Source organism: Melitaea cinxia, chromosome 15, assembly GCF_905220565.1.
Source record: "Melitaea cinxia chromosome 15, ilMelCinx1.1, whole genome shotgun sequence".
In the NCBI taxonomy this organism is placed as follows: domain Eukaryota; kingdom Metazoa; phylum Arthropoda; class Insecta; order Lepidoptera; family Nymphalidae; genus Melitaea; species Melitaea cinxia.
This window is the reverse complement of record NC_059408.1, coordinates 13885432-13905630: the sequence shown is the minus strand read 5'-3', so window position 1 is coordinate 13905630 and position 20199 is coordinate 13885432. Positions and strand designations below refer to the sequence as shown.

At 33.4% G+C, this 20199-nt stretch overlaps 4 protein-coding genes across 4 annotated transcripts in view; 3 read left to right on the top strand and 1 right to left on the bottom strand.

Moving 5' to 3' along the window:
• The first annotated feature begins 219 nt into the window (after positions 1–219).
• LOC123660689 (glutathione S-transferase 2-like) lies at positions 220–10118 on the top strand. The gene is made up of 5 exons (XM_045595739.1): positions 220–415; positions 2473–2609; positions 4278–4445; positions 4865–5007; positions 9809–10118. The coding sequence occupies exons 2-5, from the start codon at positions 2477–2479 to the stop codon at positions 9977–9979; spliced, it is 615 nt and encodes a 204-aa protein (XP_045451695.1). The 5' UTR covers positions 220–415; positions 2473–2476; the 3' UTR covers positions 9980–10118.
• Positions 10119–12643: 2525 nt separating this feature from the next.
• Positions 12644–14098, top strand: LOC123660432. Its single transcript, XM_045595516.1, has 3 exons — positions 12644–13080; positions 13309–13604; positions 14048–14098. The coding sequence occupies exons 1-3, from the start codon at positions 12977–12979 to the stop codon at positions 14059–14061; spliced, it is 414 nt and encodes a 137-aa protein (XP_045451472.1). The 5' UTR covers positions 12644–12976; the 3' UTR covers positions 14062–14098.
• Positions 14099–15429: 1331 nt separating this feature from the next.
• The window catches only part of LOC123660271 (glutathione S-transferase 2-like), a 32027-nt gene continuing 27257 nt past the window's right edge, over positions 15430–20199 (top strand). Inside the window, exon 1 of the mRNA XM_045595366.1 lies at positions 15430–15438. The gene's annotated coding sequence lies outside the window, so the exon portion shown is untranslated. The remainder of the gene's footprint in view (positions 15439–20199) is intronic.
• Positions 16332–19933, bottom strand: LOC123660190 (glutathione S-transferase 2-like). The gene is made up of 3 exons (XM_045595290.1): positions 19908–19933; positions 18093–18266; positions 16332–16515 (listed from the first exon to the last, which is right to left on the bottom strand). Exons 1-3 carry the CDS (start codon positions 19931–19933, stop codon positions 16332–16334), a joined length of 384 nt encoding a protein of 127 aa, XP_045451246.1.

Genomic DNA, 20199 nt, shown 5'->3' with positions numbered 1-20199 from the left:
GAAAGAGAGAGATAGTTAGCTATGGCTCTGTATCTTTTCGATTCATATTTCACAAGGTCATAGACTCAATCGTCTTGCTTTGAACAAGCGAAAAAGTATTTTCTAACGACAACACAAGGTTGCATTTTGGTTGCATTATAAAATTATTTCACTGAGCTAAATGAGCTGAAGAGCTAAATGAGTGATATATATCCTAAGATTAAAATGATATATATCTCTCTTTTCTTTTCAGTGATATAAACTTTGCAGGGCTACTATAAATACAAAGATAAACAGCAATAAAACTTTAAAACATCTGGTCTGAGGCCGTCTCACTTGTACTTCTCATTCTGTGATCGGCTGTCACTGCGGTGGCTTGCGTTTTCGTTTATTTATAGCGTTTTGTGCATTATCTACGCCATATTTTGTATAAAAAGTAAGTAGATACAATATTTTGTCGAAAATTTACAAAATTATCAATAGCTTTTTTTGAATTTCGGGTATATTCATTACTAGGTATATTCATTACTAGACGAAAAACCGTTTAAAATAAAACGTATTTACATGCCGGCGAACCGGCGACGCTCTTTGAACAGTTAACAAAATAAAAATGAATACATACATCGACAAAATTTTAATGTATTTGTTTTATTTGTAAATAAATGAATGGCTTTGTGCTCCCGAAGACATACAATTGTAAGTTGGCCGACTATCGAACAACTAAATTGCGTACTTTTACAATTTAGTTGATCAACTTTATTTTATTGGTTACCAGCCGCAGACTAATCGATTTAATCAGTGACAGTGTTGCTAGCGCGGTGCGTGTGCGTGAAAATGCGAAAAAAAAACGCTCTAATAATAAAAAGAAGACGAAAACAAACGATAAAATTTTGGGTGCACCTATATTAAGTAATGGATTAGAATATGGAAGCATCATACATTGCATTTTAAACTCAGATGTTATCCAGATAATTTTTTTCATACTACAGAATGAGTATTTTTGTCTTTTGATGAGCCCGTATATCTAATCGGACCAGCAATAATCAAACAGGACACACCTTTCCGACTCCCTATAGCCGTTGAAGAAAGGATTTTTTTTAAATATAATTAATATACATCCACGGGCTTTTGAAACCCATGTCCTTTGTTGTTTCTAAAACATGATATTTTTTTTTTAAATCAAGGTAGGCATTATTCAGCAACATCATTGTTTAAGTTATGAAGAAAGGATTGGATTAATTCATCTATAAGTTCTTCAACTTTTTCGTTTGCAACAAGTGATTGGGAGGCAGTGGTTGTACCCGTCGACGAAGATCCCGGGCGTAGGGAAATCACGCGCACGCGTGTAGCCGTCTTCCATCTTGCCATGCGACCACAGAGTACATTGCAATAGTAGCGTGCACAGAGTACTATGGTATAAACAGGGTAGCGTGCGACTGACCAACAAAGTTGGATAGTCAGCGAGCTTGTATATGGTAACCGTGCTAACGAACAGTTGGCCGATAGTTGGACAACTTTTTAATTGTGCGTAATCGGAAGGGAATTTCGATTCTGATGCGGTCGATATCCAATTAATTAGTTGGACAATTTAGTTGGAAAAATGTGCGGGCTAGCATAATATGTCACTATACCTATTAGTATACTCTCCGATTTACTCGGCCAATTGTATATCTGCGGGAGCACTTATGAATTATTAACACGGTTTAAATATTATAAAAGGAATTTTGGGACTTAGTTATTGTCGAAGACCTTGTTTTTATTGAAACGAGTTTTCTATTTTTAACAGTTGTTTTGCCTATGTAGCCTAGGTATCTGTACCTACGTGTATATTTTTTTATTATTTAAAACAGAATACATCTACTGCTAACTCGTAAAATAGTAAACATTCTTCTTTAAGGGTAACATTTTTTTAGTCATTTTTACTTGCACAAAAAGGGTAGTAATATATATAATAGTATAGTAATGTATAGAAGGTAGGGTATTAGTAGATCACACAAAACCACAAAAACTGTTTGAAAAAATCGATATAAGATATTAACAGAATATTATAATATTAGGTCCCTTACATATGAAATTGGCGTTTTGTATGGTCGGAAGATAAAATCGATTTTTTATATATAATATATTTAATTATCAAAGTATGTACCATTGCTATCTATGTACTTTTGCCATTTTATAGGTAGTTCATTCATACCTTTACTAAAGTAGTAGTTTCTAACTTTGTTTGTTCGTAGGGTAGGTAGGGTAATCTTCGCTAATATTGATCCGATCATGAAAATTCTTTTACTAACAAAAAGCTACACTATTCGGGAGTGATATAGGCTATATTTTATTGTTGTGGAACAAAAAAAATCAGTAAAAAATAATAGTATATCAAGTCGGAGAAATACGAGCGAGATGGAAACTGCAATGTTGGTCAGCTAGTCTTTAATATAAAAATGGAAACGAAAACGTGTCATTCTAATTTTTTTTTATTTTTTTTTTCCTTCATAGCAAAATGCCGAAAGTAGTTTTCTACTATTTCCCCTTTAAGGCTTTGGGCGAAAGTGCTCGTCTGCTGCTCACATATGGCGGCCAGGAGTTCGATGATCGCCGCATCTCTATGGAAGAGTGGCCGGCTATCAAGCCGTGTGAGTACTTATTTTATTATACTAGCTGTGCCCTGCGGTATTTAGTTGAAAAAAAAACTAACTAAAATATTATATATGGCCTTCATTGATAAATGGACTCTCCAAAACATAATTGTGTTTGCTCGCAAACGAAAAAAAACCGACTTCAATTACATCGACGATTAATACAACGTAGATCGACGAAAAAATACTCAAGTAACTGCGCGTTATCAAAGATTAATCAAAAAGAAGTTATCAGATCTAAATGAAATTTATATGTGACCACATGACAAACATCAGCTTTCGATTAAATTAAAAATTATTAAAATCGGTACACCCAGTAAAAAGTTATTGCGGATTTTCAAGAATTTCCATCAATTTCTCTGGGATACCATCATCAGATCCTGGTTTCCTTATCATAATACCAAACTAGGGATATCTCCTTTCCAACAAAAAAAGAATTATCAAAATCGGTACATCCAGTAGAAAGTTATGCGGTATAATACAACGTAGGTCGACGAAAAAAGCGTCAAGTAAAAACGCATTATTAGATATAGCTCGAAAAGTAGTTGTTAGATCTCAAATAAATTTAAATGGGACCAATTAGCACACACCACCTTTCGATTAAAACAAAATTTGTCCAAATCGGTCCACCCGGTCAAAAGTTCTGATGTAACATACATTAAAAAAAAAAATACAGTCGAATTGAGAACCTCCTCCTTTTTTGGAAGTCGGTTAAAAACAAAAAATTCAATTCGAACTAGTTTTTACCTAAATGAGCGCGTTCACACAAACAAACTTCAGCTTTATAATATCATTATAGATTTGTATATTATAAAAAAAGTAATTAGGTTACTGTTTCAATTGTAATTTTAAGGCTTTCCCCGAGTCCCACGCATAAGTCAGTCGGAACATAATATTTTTAATCAATGCTATTATTTCTAATTGAGGAATATGTACTTAGGTCCGGTTTCACTGGTTACGGATAAGGTTTATCTTGCACATAAATTACGAATATGCTTTAAAAACAGGACGTAGAATAGGTCTTTAGGATCTGTTGACTGTAAATGTAGACTACCATTTAGAGTTTATTAATTTATGTTTATTTCATTAAACATTAAACATAATTACAATTCGCAACTTAAGAAATTAATATATACAGATGTATCCGTGGTATTATGTCATCTATTTTATCATCTAGATTAATGTTGCGAACAAAAACAACAATTTGTATCACTATTAATTCTGAAGTTCTAAAACATCTTAATATTTTGCAGCTAAAAAAAACATATCCGAATGCAGAGAGATTTGTTAATTGGAGAGTTTTATAATACCTAACTATAACATTCTGTTGTTACCTATAACACAAGCATTAATTTGCTTACCTTAAGAATAGACGATCTTATGTGTATATAATAAATATTTATTTATATAATATTTAGCGACACCTTTCGGCCAAATGCCGGTACTGGAGATCGATAGCAAGCAATACGCTCAGAGTATGCTGCTCTACAGATAAAAGTTACGCATTATACATAATCTTGTCATGCTTAATGATTTTGTTTCATCTACATACTGGTACTTAAATTTAGTTACATTAATTCATCATTTCAAGCGGTAGTCATAAAGTAAAATAGTCAGAAAAGCACTTATGAATGATTAGGAATCTAATTAATGCTAAATATTTAGCGATGCCATTTGGCCAAATGCCGGTACTGGAGATCGATGGCAAGCAATACGCGCAGAGTCTGGCCATCTCTCGTTACCTCGGACGCAAGTATGGACTTAACGGCAAGGACATCGAAGAGGCATTCGAGATCGATCAGAACGTGGATTTCCTGAATGACATTCGTGAAAGTAAGACAATATATTTTAAGAAAAATGTTTATACTCTTAGGAAATTAATGTGAATAAGACTGAGAGAAAAAATTGGAACGACCATCTAAAAGATCAGGACTCTTAGCCTGTCGAAGAAGACCTGTATGTTTATAAAATATTAAATCTAGCTAATAAGCATAAATATTAATAGTACGATAGTACCGTGTGTAGCACCGTCAGTGACGAATTTTTCCGTACTTATTATAGACAAAAAAGATTGTCTCTTCTTCTTAAATTTTTATATAAATCTAGTGTTCATAATCTTTAACCGTTTATTCTCACTTTTTATCAGATGTGAAGAAAACAATTTATAATATTTTGGTTATATGTCATGGCATGTAAAACCGTCTGAAATAAGTTGTTAAACAGTGGTACAAACAATTTTTATTAATAAACAGAAGCGGCAACAGTACAGTACGAGGCTGACAAGGTTTTAAAGGAAAAGAAACACGAAGATTACTCAAAGAACGTGTACCCAGCAATGTTGGACAAACTCGATGAGATTATCAAGAAGAACAATGGACACATCGCTGCAGGAAAGGTAAGAGTGTCTCCATAAATATCACTATACTGTCTGATCCTACAGACATTGTTTTGTCCTGAAAACTGTCAAACACGTGAAGTCAATATCATCGTCACATATTCTAAAATTTTAATGTTTTTTTTTAAATTTGACCTTACTCTAAGAGCTAATCTTTATATAATATCTATAACCTTTTGACCGCCGTAGTCACCTATACTTGACAAGGGCTCGCGAGTCCTGTGCGCCAGCGACGTCTATAGGTGACAAAAAACCCGGACCACAAAAATATTAAATAAAATTATTAAATAAATATTTCTAGTATTTTAATTACAACATTTATGAAAATAGAATATCCCCGCAACATTTGAGTATAAAAAACAAGTCTTTTAGAGCTACACGTACTGAGAAACATTGAAATAAAAACATGCATTTTTCTTCCACGTAAATGATATGTCCAGAACGCCGAAGTCGTCTATAGTTGACCGCTAGGGATGTGACGCAAGAGGTATAAATAAATAATAAATAAATAAATATTTACAACATACACACACGGTCATCTGTTCCTAAAGTAAGCAACTTAATGCTTGTGTTATAGGTAACAGCTGACTGGTATAGCTATTTTTTTTTTTTTTTTTGATACGCATACATATAAATAATACACATATAAATAATACACATATAAATAAATATATATTATACTCAGACTCGGGGTGGGAATCAAACCCATAACCACCGGAGCAGAAAGCACCGCCGACCTGTAGTCACTACAAACTGCGCCAACGGGCTAGTCAAAATGGTATAGATGATTTATATATTCTTTATTGCACTTTAAAAAAATCATAATTACAAGTCATTTTTGCAATTAGCTATTCAAAATTCAACTCAAACGTGTTATATTTTCTATAAATAATTTAATATTTGAATAAAACAAAAGGTAAAAAACATAAAACTATCATCAGCTAATCAAACTAAATAGCAAATGAATAAAAAATCAAATCAACTAAAATCAATTAAATCGCCATAATAAATCTGATATCTCAAATCTGGCGCATCTCTAGCGCGTAGTCATTAATCCGTTCTCTACACGCCGTTGTCAAGTATAGACGACACGCTGATGACGTCATAAGCGAATAGCGAGAAAACTAGTGAAGTGCAAGACGAGCGATACCTTAGAACATCGTCGCATTTTGGAAGGCATCGATGATTTTAATAATATACAATGAAAAAAAAAATTTTTTTTCATTTTTTTTATCTAAGGTTAAGAGCGAAATTACGATTTTCTTTCTCATTCTCAAAATCATCTGGCAGCATCAATATCATCTCTAACCCCCACTCTCATAAAAGCTTTTTTTCTAAGACCCATGTCGTGTCGTGTGTCGTGAAATATTTGATTTGAAATATTGCTACTTACTCAGTACTGTTTTAGTACTATTTGCTACCTAAGCAAAAAAATATTTAACGCATGTAAATATTTCTTTTAAACTAAGGCTGGCATCGACCGCACCGATTATATTAATTTGCTTCATCGGATCAACTACTGAGTTGGGGAACAGTGGAACACGGGGCACTATGGAACAGTGTTGATAAAAATTTGGATTCTAAACTAATCCGTGTGGTAACGCTTCGACTAATTACAGCGCGTAGGGAGTCTTGCAAAACCGTAATAACTTTTTACTGGGTGTACCGATTTTGATAATTTTTAATTTTATCGAAAGCCAATGTTTATCATGTGGTCACATATAAATTTCATTGAGATCTGATATCTACTTTTTGAGTAATCTTTGATAACGTGTAGTTACTTGACTATTTTTTCGTCGATCTACGTTGTATTCGAGCAAACACAATTATTCTTGTTCAAAAGTTGAGATTTCTTTTCAAAGTACTTTCTTTTTAGTAAAAAAGTTTAAAGAATAGGTAAATGATATTTTTTTTCCATTAATTTTAATCATTTGAGACAATTGTGTGGAAAGTTCAAAAAATAACCTAACTTTTTATAAAACTCGTTTGAAACGTTGGCCTTATGGGGCACTATGGAACGGGGCACAGTGGAATACTGTTTTAATGAACCTTAGATAATAAACTATTATCTATTAAGATAATAATTGTGTTTGCAGGCAAACGAAAAAAACTAACTTCAATTATATCGACAAGTAATACAACGTAGGTAGACAAAAAAAAGGCAAGTAAATACGCATTATCAAAGATCAATCAAAAAGTTGTAATCGGGTTTGGATGAAATTTAAATGTGACTACATGATAAACATCGGCTTTCGATTAAATTAAAAATCATCAAAATCGGTGCACCCAGTAAAAGTTATGCAGATTTTTGAGATGTCATTATCAAATCCTGCTTTCCTTAGCATGGTACTACACCGGGGTTATCTCCTTTCCAACAAAAAAAGAATTATCAAAATCGGTTCATAAACGACAAAGTTATCCCCGAACATAAATAAAAAAATATAAAATATATATCGAATCGGTCGAATTGAGTAACCTCCTCCTTGTTTGAAGTCGGTTAAAAAATTACAAATTTGAATTTGGTTAATTTTTTTCTAAATTACTTTTCATGTATATATCGATTCGATTCGAAATCGATATATAGCCTGCGGCTTCCTTGCGTGCGACACAGCACGTCTCTAAAGAGAGTTTCAAAACCGTAGGTCAGCTGCGCCGTAGTCGTCCAGTCGTGACAATGACGTCATGGCGATAGAAAAGAGTGTTGTGCTTTACTACGATTATTTTTGTAATGTTTGTTTTTTATTTATGTTGTTGTAAGTATATATAACGAGTACAAGATAACACAAGAAAAATATTAAAAAATAAACCTTCCTAGATTATATAAGTAGTCATTTATTGCATAAAAACCAGCAAAAACAAGTCGCTGTGTGGTACTCGATAACGACTCTTGGCAGCACTATTTTTTTCGTAGGTATTTTTGTTTATTTTATGCCTTGGCGTACAGGGCACGGGAATGGTTTTGAGGCGTGGCGGTCAAAAGGTTAAGGTATTAGAAACATTACCGAATCGATTTATTTTATCGCGGTTCATTAAATTTAACCATGCCATGGTTACCATGGTGACCATGTCACGGGAGGACTAATTTATTCGTTTTCGAATTTTGCGCACAGAATCACACTGCGATTCACTTTTCTTTATATAGACTAACTGAACAGATGGTTATCCTGCGAACTATCAAATGCGTGAAACAAATGCAATCATTTTCACTCCTTATAAAATGTTCTGCGCCATTTGCTTAATTCATCATGCTCAATACGAATCTTCTACAAAGTTTTAGAAAACTTATGAAAAATTAACCGAATTGAATTAACCGCTTTCTTATCTTGCGCATGTCTTGCGCTTAGCAACACCTTTAGCTGTGTATTTTTATTTATATAAGTAGACTAGCTAGCTCAACGGACGTTGTTTAGTCCTGCGAACTGTCATACCTGCTATGTTTATTATACCTAATTGTGTTTGCTAGCAAACGAAAAAAACCGACTTCAATTACATCGACAAGTAATACAACGTAGGTAGACGAAAAAAGTTAACATACGCACTAGTCGCCACTACAGTTTTTGAAGATTACCCTCGATTTCTCTGGGATGCCATTATCAGATCCTAGTTTCCTTATCATGGTATCACTCTTAGGATATCCATTTTCTTACAAAAAGAATCAGCAAAATCGGTTCATAAACGACGAAGTTATCCGCGAACACACTTAAAAAAATATGTAAGGTCGAATTGGGCAATCTCCTCCTTTTTTGAAGTCGGTTAAAAATCATTAGATTTATTAAAATTTATAAGGAAATAATTGAATTGAAAACATTTTTGGCTAAAAATAATGGTGTTTCTCATTAATACAATTACAATACGTCAAACTTATTTATAAGCTGCGTGTTTACGGTAGTAAATAATATAGCCACCCTCTCTCTTCCCATGGGTGTCGTAAGAGACGACTAAGGGATAACACAGTTTCACTACCACCTTAAAATTTAAAAAGACGACCGACGGTGAGATTACCATCCAACTGCTGGCTTTGAAATACACAGGCCGAAGACGGGCAGCAGCGTCTTCGGTGCGATATACCCAGCTCTGCGGTCACCAACCCGCCTGCCCAGCGTGGTGACTATGGGCAACACACATGAGTTCACGCCATTTTTGGCACGAACTTGTGGAGGCCTATGTCCAGCAGTGGACTGCGATAGGCTGAAATGATGAAGCTTATCTATACAAAGAATTAAAAAATAAATCGCTGAACCAATTTGGCTTTCAAATATTTTTAGAACGTTCTTATGGTCTAAAAATTTAAGAAAATTGCGCAGAAAGTTTTGAATAACGTAAAGATTGTTTTGATTAAGGTGGCAAGACAGGACAATGTCAATCGGCTTAGCTAGTGATTGATAAAAGAATGCGTATCTATTTTACTTTGAATCTAATTTTAACGGTACACTAGCTGTGCCCGCGACTTCGTCCGCTTGAAATTTAACAAAAAAGTTATTGTTCAGTTCACAGAGTTATAAAATAAATAAATTTCTAATATAAAAGTAGCCTAACTTACTTCTTATTACATCAGCTATCTGCCAATGAAAGTCCCGTCAAAATGGGTCCAGCCGTTTCAGAGATTAGCCGGAACAAACAGACAGACTACTAGATATACAGACAAAAATTGTAAACTATATTATTTTGGCATATGTACCGAGTATAAATCCAATATGTATTTAGTAAAAAGCGGTTATTACGAACAGACACTCCAATTTTATTTATTTGTATAGATATAGATTTAATGTTGTTTTATTTTTGTCTATTTTCTGTTCTACAGCTCACATGGGCCGATTTCGTGTTCGCCGGTTTATTCGATTACCTCAAGTCGATGCTTCGTATTCCCGATCTGGAGAAGAAGTACCCAAGCTACCAGCAAGTCATCGACAATGTTTACGCCATCCCTAAAATAGCAGCCTATAAGGAAAAAGCGCCAAAGTCCGCTGATTAAACATTTGCGACATTATCTGTCTGTAATGTTTATAATTTTGCCCTTTTAGTCAGTCATTTTTGGATCATAGTGTGAATTATTGTGATCCACGAGTGATTTTGACATTAAATAAGGTATAATACTTTATAAAATAAAACAACGCACAATAAGTATAAAAGTAAATGTAAGAAATATTGTTACTAATTCTGCTTTACAGAGCTGTGTATTTTATAAATAAAGTTTCAAATATTAACGTTAGTTTTTTATTTGTTATTTCATCACTTTATCGTATTGTTTTCAGTTTTAAACTTTTATCAGTTCCAGTAAGGTCAGAACTCAGAGGCTTTGTTCTGATGTTATAAATATGCAAAAACTTTTTTCCATTATTTATTATTATTATATATTCAAAAATCTTTATATTTTGATGATTTTCTCGTTATCATTACAACTGATTTAATGTTACAACCTCATAAACACGAGATCTATAATTGTGTTTGCTCGCAAACGAAAAAAAAACCGACTTCAATTACATCGACGAGTAATACAACGTAGATCGACGAAAAAATAGTCAAGTAACAACGCATTATCAAAGATTACTCAAAAAGTAGTTATCAGATCTCAATAAAATTTATATGTGACCACATGACAAACATCAGCTTTCGATTAAATTAAAAATTATTAAAATCGGTACACCCAGTAAAAAGTTATTGCGGATTTTCAAGAATTTCCATCAATTTCTCTGGGATCCTATCATCAGATCCTAGTTTCCTTATCATGATACCAAACTAGGGATATCTCCTTTCTAACAAAAAAAGAATTATCAAAATCGGTACATCCAGTAGAAAGTTATGTGGTATAATACAACGTAGGTCGACGAAAAAAGCGTCAAGTAAAAACGCATTATTAGATATAGCTCGAAAAGTAGTTGTTAGATCTCAAATAAATTTAAATGGGACCAATTAGCACACACCACCTTTCGATTAAAAGAAAATTTGTCGAAATCGCTCCACCCAGTCAAAAGTTCTGATGTAACAAACATAAAAAAAAAATACAGTCGAATTGAGAACCTCCTCCTTTTTTGGAACTCGGTTAAAAATAGGTAGGTAACTTAATTAGGTCAACGACATGTTAAAAGCAATCAGCTTTCGATACATAAATAAAAATTCTACAGTGTTAAAAGTTTCATAAGAAACCCTATAAATATAAAGAAAGCAACAATAAACACTTATAAAAACAACAGAAAATTTATAACAATAATCAATTTTTAGCTTACATACGGCAGTTGTCATGTATGTCTCGTGTAAGTGACGTTGATATTACAACGTAGGCGTGGCAGGCGGTCTACAAGATTACATAATTTACTACAAGCATAAATAATTATCATAATACATCGACTTATTCACCTTTACTCATGTTTACGAGTCGAGATGATGAGCAGTAAACTTTTATTTATGGCATTGTCTGCATAAAAAATATATACAAATAAATAAAATTTGAGTGTCTGTAATATTAAAATAACCGCTTTTAACTAAATTCATATATATGTGTACACGCTACATACCATACCAAAATAACATTTTTTATAATTTTTTGTCTGTACACTGGCAGAGGCTGATGTACTAAGGAGTAACTTGGGCTACTTTTATTTTATAGCTCAGTGAACTGAACAATAATTATATTGTTAAATTCCATGCGGATAAAGTCGCAGGAACAGCTAGTTTATAAATAAAAACGATACACTGAAATGATTGTACGCGCGTGAACTTCGTACGATTGCACCAAATTGGGTAATTGTTTGTTTAATGGTTATTTTCAGGACAAGATTTATGTAAAATAAAGAAAAAAATTAATATAATTATTCACGAAAAGAAATATGAAGTTCACAAGGTCAAGTGGGTTAAAATAAAGAAACAAGAAATCAAAAAAATCCACTATATTTATAGCGTATTTCTATTCGCGTTTGTGAATCTAAAAGTTGTTTCTTGAGACGAAGCAGGTTCTAAGAGCAGTTCTAAGAGTAAACAATCTAAAAACATGGACGAATGCAGACCAAATTCTCATTGATCACACTCTCATAACTCGGTATGAGAATTTGGTCTCCAATTGACCATGTTTTTATGAGGTTAGATTAGGTTAGGTGCAGGGTAATCCCAGGGGACCAATTAAAGCGGCTGAAGGCTCCCGCAGGAGTTTGGTCGGTAGTGCACCCCCAAGTGTTGAAGCCGACAAACGGTCTAGGACTGCCTACCCGGGCGTCCTGGATATCACCCGTAAATGGGTTCCACTGCGGTAACAAAAAAAAAGGTGCAGGGTAATCTCTATCCACATCTGATAAAACAGGACCTAACACTTATTGCTGGTGTAGGCAAGTGACAGCTGTGGACGACATCATGTTACTGATAAAATAAGCAGTTCCACAAATAAGCAGAACTGCCGTCATTTGACAAAGGCTATAAAAACAACTTGTATGACTGAATTTGCTTATATAGTGTTAACCGCTCACGAATCATAAACGTGAATCTTAGCTAGATTAAAACACTCCATAGTAGATAGAGTTTTATATCATATTGATAATTTCTTATCGCGAGGACGGGGAGGATGTGTTAACATTCTCCCAAACAAATAATTGATGGTAATAATTTTTTTTACATAATACGAACCAAAATATATAGCGATAGTTGAGTCGTCTAGTATCAAAATCCGCCAGATCCATTTTTATTAAAAAAGAAGTTATTATGCTCAGTGGTTTCTTTTTCTTAAAATCTATGCTTCCAAAAAATAAATTCGTATCAATCCCAGACACATCTATAGTAAGTTGAGGTTAAAAACTTGTATTTAGTATCAAATCCCGCCAGATCTTTGACAATTGAGGTTCATTCGCCGCCAGATCCAAATAGGCCAATTAGAACACAGGATTTTGACGGATAACTTTCATGGCGTCCTCGATCTCAGTATGGACGCCCATACATTTTTTTGTGGTTTTCTTGCTGCGTTTTATGGTGAATTTAATAAGAAATAATGGCCGATTTCCTAAAAAAAATAGACAAAGTTCCGCCAAATCAGGCAAGGAAGCGAGGTGTGAAGAGAGAAAACTGGAAAAGAGAAAGAAAACGTCGAGAAATGTGAGTAAAAATTTCATTGAAATTGTTCTTATTAGGCTGTACAGGCTGTTAAATTAGTAACCGTTTTTGAGTCAAATTATACGTGTAATTTATTTTATTGGATTTGGTCTATCATAACAAAAGAGTCGATGACATTCAAATTGAAAAACGATGGTTAGGTTACGTGGATTTGCGTTTCGTCCGTAGTTGCTGACTCATTAAAATATTTACATTTTTTATACTGCGCAGGGGTCGACAGAACGTTAGCGTGCAAGGTGAAGAAAACTATCGGAGTGAAATTGGGCAACCTAAATATGTAACGAAACGAAGAAAGAAAATCTCTGACTTGGCACCCGTAATTTTGCCAAGAGGCAATAAAGTAAACATTAAGAAAATACTTGATGTTGCAAACCTTTTAAAGAAGCACTTCGGTGAAGACTGGTGGATTGTCGACCCTTTGAAATATTATAAAGACATAGAAGAAAATAATAACAATTTTGCAGAACATGAGTACATTCAGTGTGTCGCACTAGAAGAAAGTGAAAATTTTATTTATTTATTTTATTTATTCTTAATGTACACCAAAATACAGACACATATAAAGAAAGACACAATAGAAGATGTACAAAGGCGATCTTATCGCCAAATAGCGATCTCTTCCAGATAACCTTTGGGTACAGGACACGATACAGTAGCAGCGGTTAAGGTGTGCACAAATTAAGGAGTAAAGATCAATTATAAATAGGTAAAAACTACGATATGATAAACTTACATAATTATTAAAAAAAAAAAAAAGAAAAGAAAAAAACATATAAATAAGTAAATATTTTAGTATATAATGTATGAAACTCATATATACACACATACATACATACATACATATAACATACACATACATAATTACATTGAGGCATACATATATTTACATAATAATATGCATAAAAAAAAAATTAGATACATAAAATATACATTAACAATAATTATTTACATTTTATATTATAATTAATTACATTAATACAATTTCTTAATTTTCATTAATACGTTAATAGTTTTATTTATGACTTCTCAATGACTATTTCCTAACATCACTCATTAGTTTCACTTTTTAACCGACTTCCAAAAAAGGAGGAGGTTCTCAATTCGACTGTATTTTTTTTTTTTTTTTTTTTTTTATTTATGTTACATCAGAACTTTTGCCCGCGTGGACCGATTTCGACAAATTTTGTTTTAATCGAAAGGTGGTGTGTGCCAATTGGTCCCATTTAAATTTATTTGAGATCTAACAACTACTTTTCGAGTTATATCTAATAATGTGTTTTTACTTGACGCTTTTTTCGTCGACCTACGTTGTATTATACCGCATAACTTTCTACTGGATGTACCGATTTTGATAATTCTTTTTTTATTGGAAAGGGGATATCCCTAGTTTGGTACCGTTATAAGGAAACTAGGATCTGATGATGGGATCCCAGAGGAATCGAGGGAAACTCTCGAAAATCCGTAATAACTTTTTACTGGGTGTACCGATTTTGATAATTTTTAATTTAATCGAAAGCTGATGTTTATCATGTGGTCACATATAAATTTCATCGAGATCTGATAACTACTTTTTGAGTAATCTTTAATAACGCGTAGTTGCTTGACTATTTTTTCGTCGATCTACGTTGTATTACTTGTCGATGTAATTGAAGTCGGTTTTTTTTTCGTTTGCGAGCAAACACAATTATTGAATCTATAATGCTCATCATCATCATCATCATCATCATTATCATCATCATCATAATCATCATCACCACCATCACCATCATTTCAGCCTATCGCAGTCCACTGCTGGACATAGGCCTCCCCAAATTCGCGCGAAAAATTGGCACGAACTCATTAGGGGTTTTGCCCATAGTCACCACGCTGGGCAGGCGGGCTGGCTCCGTCGCACTGAAGGCGCTGCTGTCCGTCTTCAGCCTGCCACTTTGAATACTTCCTGTATATTAAGAAAGTGAATGTCAAAACCCGCTACATCCATTGAGTTGAGTAACGAACTCCGTCAGATCCTTATCTCAATATCAATATCCGCTACATCCATTTTTTTTACTTACATTTAGTTGTATAATTTAAAAGTTAAAAATAATTTTGCTTAGATGAGTCGGAGATTCGAATCAAGTAAATTTACTTTAAATGTTTAAAATGAGATGCCACTTGTAACTGTGACAGAAACGAAAAGTCATTTATTGTAAAATTGACCTTTCTGGATCTGGCGGATTTTGATACTAGACGACTCAGTTATTCAACGTAAAAAAATAACTTGGAACCAGCATATAAGTTGCTATTTCAATTAATGTTCAACAACGCAGGACACCAAGATATTGTGACAAGTAATACAATGTAGATCGACGAAAAAATTGTCAAGTAACTACGCGTTATCAAAGATTACTCAAAAAGTAGTTATCAATGTGACCAACATGATAAACATCAGCTTTCGATTAAATTATCAGAATCGGTACACCTAGTAATGTTAGTAATAGTAGTAAGTAGTAGTTTGCGGATTTTCGAGAGATTTCCTCAATTTCTCTAAATAAAAAAAAAATACAATCGAATTGAGAACCTCCTCCTTTTTTGGAAGACGGTTAAAAATAAACTTTTACTTGCATGCAACTAAAAAGTGTTAAATACAGCAAAATAGTATAAAGTATCTCTTCAAAATACAAGTACTTACTAACGGGAATATAAGATTAATGTTATTTTTATCTTCACTAAGCTCAAGTACCAGTTCAAGTAATGTGTTAGATAGTTTTCGTATTGTATAAATATGAGTTATTACATTATAAATTAGAAAGGAAAAATATTATTTGTCAGTTCAATTAATATTTAAACTCAACATGATCTCAACAGAGAATAAATTTGTCCAGAGTGGAACGGTTACTCAGAGCAACTACCTACTACAGTTTTATTATTAAAAGAATAATGAGATATCCTTTGAGCGTCCTCAAAGATAAGAAATTTAAGAAAATGCCTCTTTCAATCTCCCCTTTCCATTTCTCGTATTACCTTCTTAAAATATGAATTTATATATTTTTTATATATAAAATTCTCGTCTCACAATGTTAGTTACCATATTCCTCTGAAACGGCTGGACCGATTTTTATGAAATTTTGTGTGTATATTGAGTACGTCCGAGAATCGGCAAACATCTATTTTTCGTTCCCACTTAAACCCTAAGTTATAAGGGGGGAATTAAGGGGGTTAATAACATATATGGCAAAACAACGTTTGCGGGGTTAGCTAGTAACGTATATATTTACCATCTCATCAATACTATTCGGGTAATCCACGTTTTGGTCGATCTCAAATTCTTCCTCTATATTAGCACCATTGATTTTGAACTTCTTGCCGAGGTAACGGGCGATTGCCACGCTCTGAGCGTACTTTTTGCCATCGATCTCCAACACTCGAAGGGCATTGCTGCCAAACAAAAACATTATTGACTGGACTATCAGTGTCTTGAATATTGTCGATCTGATCTAACGGTATGAGCTTTAATGAGCTATTAGACTTGTCTCAGGCTTTGTGAAATAAACGAATTTTTGTTACCTTTTGTTTAATTTATTTGGCTTAATTTGTTAAATTGTAATAATATCTTTGGTTTATAATAATATCAGATTATATATAATAGGTCAGATTTTAGAATTTTACATGGCTTACATAATTTCATACATAATTTCATATTAAGTTTGCAGTTGAATTTTTTGTCTTATATGTTTGATTTATAGCCCCTTTTGCACACATACAAACGAAGCCTTAAGACCGTTTTTGTACAAAAATAAATATTTATTTAAAGAAGAGAATAAGCCGCATGACTTTGTGTACCAACTCAGTATTTTTATCTTTCTGTGGCAGTATAAAATTCAAACAAATCGCTAAATCGTTTCGCCGGCGTTGATCCAGCCAGACCCACTAAATCGTATCAATTCAGCCTTCGTTGTCAATTGGTATCGCGATGTTCGTACACCGAATTATTCTATTACGTACGCTATTTGCAAGCATTTGTTGTGTAGTTCATACACAATATATAGTTTAGCAGAATAAAGGGTCACGTTTGATCTATTTCAAGTTCAGATATAACATTCAAACAGCAATGCTTTTGAGTTGTTTTTGATCCGCTTGTAACATTCCACTGCTGGATATAGGCTCCATGTAAGAGAAGGATTGGAGCTTAATCCATCACGCTCCTTTACTGCGAGTCGAGTGTAAGATTGTTTTTTTTTTATTAAAATGAGAAAAATATTAAATATCTCGACACTTTCTATTAAGAATTAGATTTTGACTAGCCCGTTGGCGCAGTTTGTAGTGACCCTGCTTTCTGCTCTGGATGTTGCGGGTTTGTTTCCCACCCCGAATCTTTGTGTAATATATATATATTTTGATTTGACTTACATCTTCTTTTTATTTTTTTAGGAGTTAGATTGCATTATTTTCCCATAATTTTCCACTTTCTAAAAATCTTAAATGAAAAAGCCTTAGATAAAATCCAGCTACACAGATTTTTGTTATATCTTCAATATTATTGATTATTACAAGTCATGCTACATAAATGATTTATAATGTTATATGTATAAAATTATAAATGTAGGTAACGATAAGATAATTAAAACACTTAAGTGTCGGACGCACGTAACATCAAAATTTACATCATTATTCATAACGAAAATAAACAGCTAAACTCAAGGTCAATTTCGATAGTATCGTGTGCTTATCCTTCAAACTACTCTGATTAGTGATTACAGTCATGTCGAGTCCTGTGAACCGATGACTGCTTAAGAAAGCTAGGTGACGTGGTTCAACGCTGATAGTGTTATTATATTATATTGTTTCATATCCCTATTGGTCATTTTTCCATTTTTTTCTTGGATAGCTGGCTGAAGCCAGGTCATAAAAATATATGCTAATCTTTCGATTGTTTTTTGCTGAAAGGTACTCAATCAGAGCATCAGAACTTATGCAGATTAAACTATAAGGCAATTTTTGTGAAAATAATAAACTTACTCGGTTTGAATGCTTCCCAATCTTCTTCCTCTACTCGATGGTCTTCGAACTCCAATCCCCCATAGGCGAGCAGAAGACGAATACTCTCACTCAACGCCTTCGTGGTAAAATAATGCACCACAATATATCTATATATATATATAGTTTCTTCCGAATCTTCTCTGCAGAATCTACATTCCGAATTGGTGGTAGCTTCACTTTTACAAAAATAATAATTTATTTTTAAAGTTTTAATTTATAAAATGACGATTCGAAAGTGCTCTTGGAGCCTATTTGAATAAAGCTATTTTTGATTTGATTTGATTTACAAATTGAGTATTACAAAGCTATAAATTTAGCTCGATATAATTGCGTTTGCTCGCTAACGATAAAAACCGACTTCAAGTAACGTAGGTAGTCGAAAAAAATAATACGTATTATTATAGATAACTCAAAGTACACGTCAGATCTCGATTGAGTTTAAAAGAGACCACATTACTAGCACCAGTTTCCAATTTTAAAAAATCATCGAAATCGGTACAACCAGAATAAAGTTAAGAGGTAACACACAAAAATTAGATTATACTTTATACCTGTATTTGAAGATATTCTAAAAATTTTAAGATTCTTAGTAGATATCAAAAAATACACATGATTTTGGGTCGGGTGGGGGGTTAGTATTAAACCTCACCAAGTGTCACCAAGGGGGAAGGGGAAGGTTAAAAACGCTAAATAACATCGCATGATTAATGGACGGCCCATTATCAAAAAATCCGTTCTTAGTGGACTGAATTTTATCTATTTAGTAGCTGACCCCGCAAACGTTTCTTTGTCATATATGTTATTAACTCGCTTAATCCCCCAACCCTTATAACTTAGGGATATGAAAAATAGACGTTGGCCGATTCTCAGACCTACCCGATATGCCCACAAAATTTTATTAAAATCGGTCGAGCCGTTTCGGAGGGGTTCAATGTTTAACACCATGACACGAGAATTTTATATATTAGAAATATGCGTACAGCGGATTTTGAGATTTCGTGATGAGTTGATGGGCTAGTCACTCGTGATTTTATATATGTATATATAGAAGAAGATATAAAATTTGACAAATATATTGAAGGAAAAACGTGTGTTATTATATTAAATTAAAGCAAAGAAGTTAGTGCTTTATAATTTGTAGATAATATACTTATTTCCTCATTCCTCAACACATTGATTTTATCATTAAAATGCGTTGTGTACCGTTGTTGTGCAATGATAAATATTTATGTCACGTAGTAGGTATTGCTGCTAATAGGGTACTAAATATTAAACTCTGTCCTTGATAACAATACACGAACAAAATGGCATCACTGATGTCTACTACCAAATATAGCTAACCGTTAATTACTACAATCAAGTTATGTAACTAAACATTTTTTGTCTTATATTCCTACAATAAAAAAAAAACCTCTGCTATTCCCTGCTAACCTTACCTTTAATTTAAAGTTAAACGATCCAAATCAACACTTTATTCTTACTCGATCACTAGTAAAACGAACCGAAAATTAAAGGTTCGTCTTTGCCGAATTTCCCCGATTTAATAGATAACCAATAGAAGATAATACGTTTTTATCAAAATATTACTTTCAGAAGATAATAAGTTTTATCAAAATGTTACTACCTGGCTGTTTGTCTTTTTTTCGCGCGGATTTAATAAATATGATAAGCATTTGTAGCGTTTTTTATGAGAAAAAACAACGTATACAAATCGATAACATATATATACGATACGATATTAAAAATAGATGTATGACGAATATACGAATAGAATGAGTGAAACTGTTAACCTTGACTTATCGTATATTGTGAGCATTATGACAACTCGACGCCATCAAATTACATGGGATTAAATATATGATAGGTTTGTGTGCTTAGGTATCATGTGTTTGCTCATCTAGGTATGTGTGTCGCGCTCCGAATAGCGCTTATCTCCATCCCGACGACGAGATGTTCTAAGCCTATGTGGGCGCTCCCTAAGAGTTACCTTCTTTCGTCCGATCACAATGGTATTTTGAGATTCAGCGCCTAGTGTCTACGTATTGTCGGCTTGCACCGCCCCTCGTGCTCGCCTTGCACAGT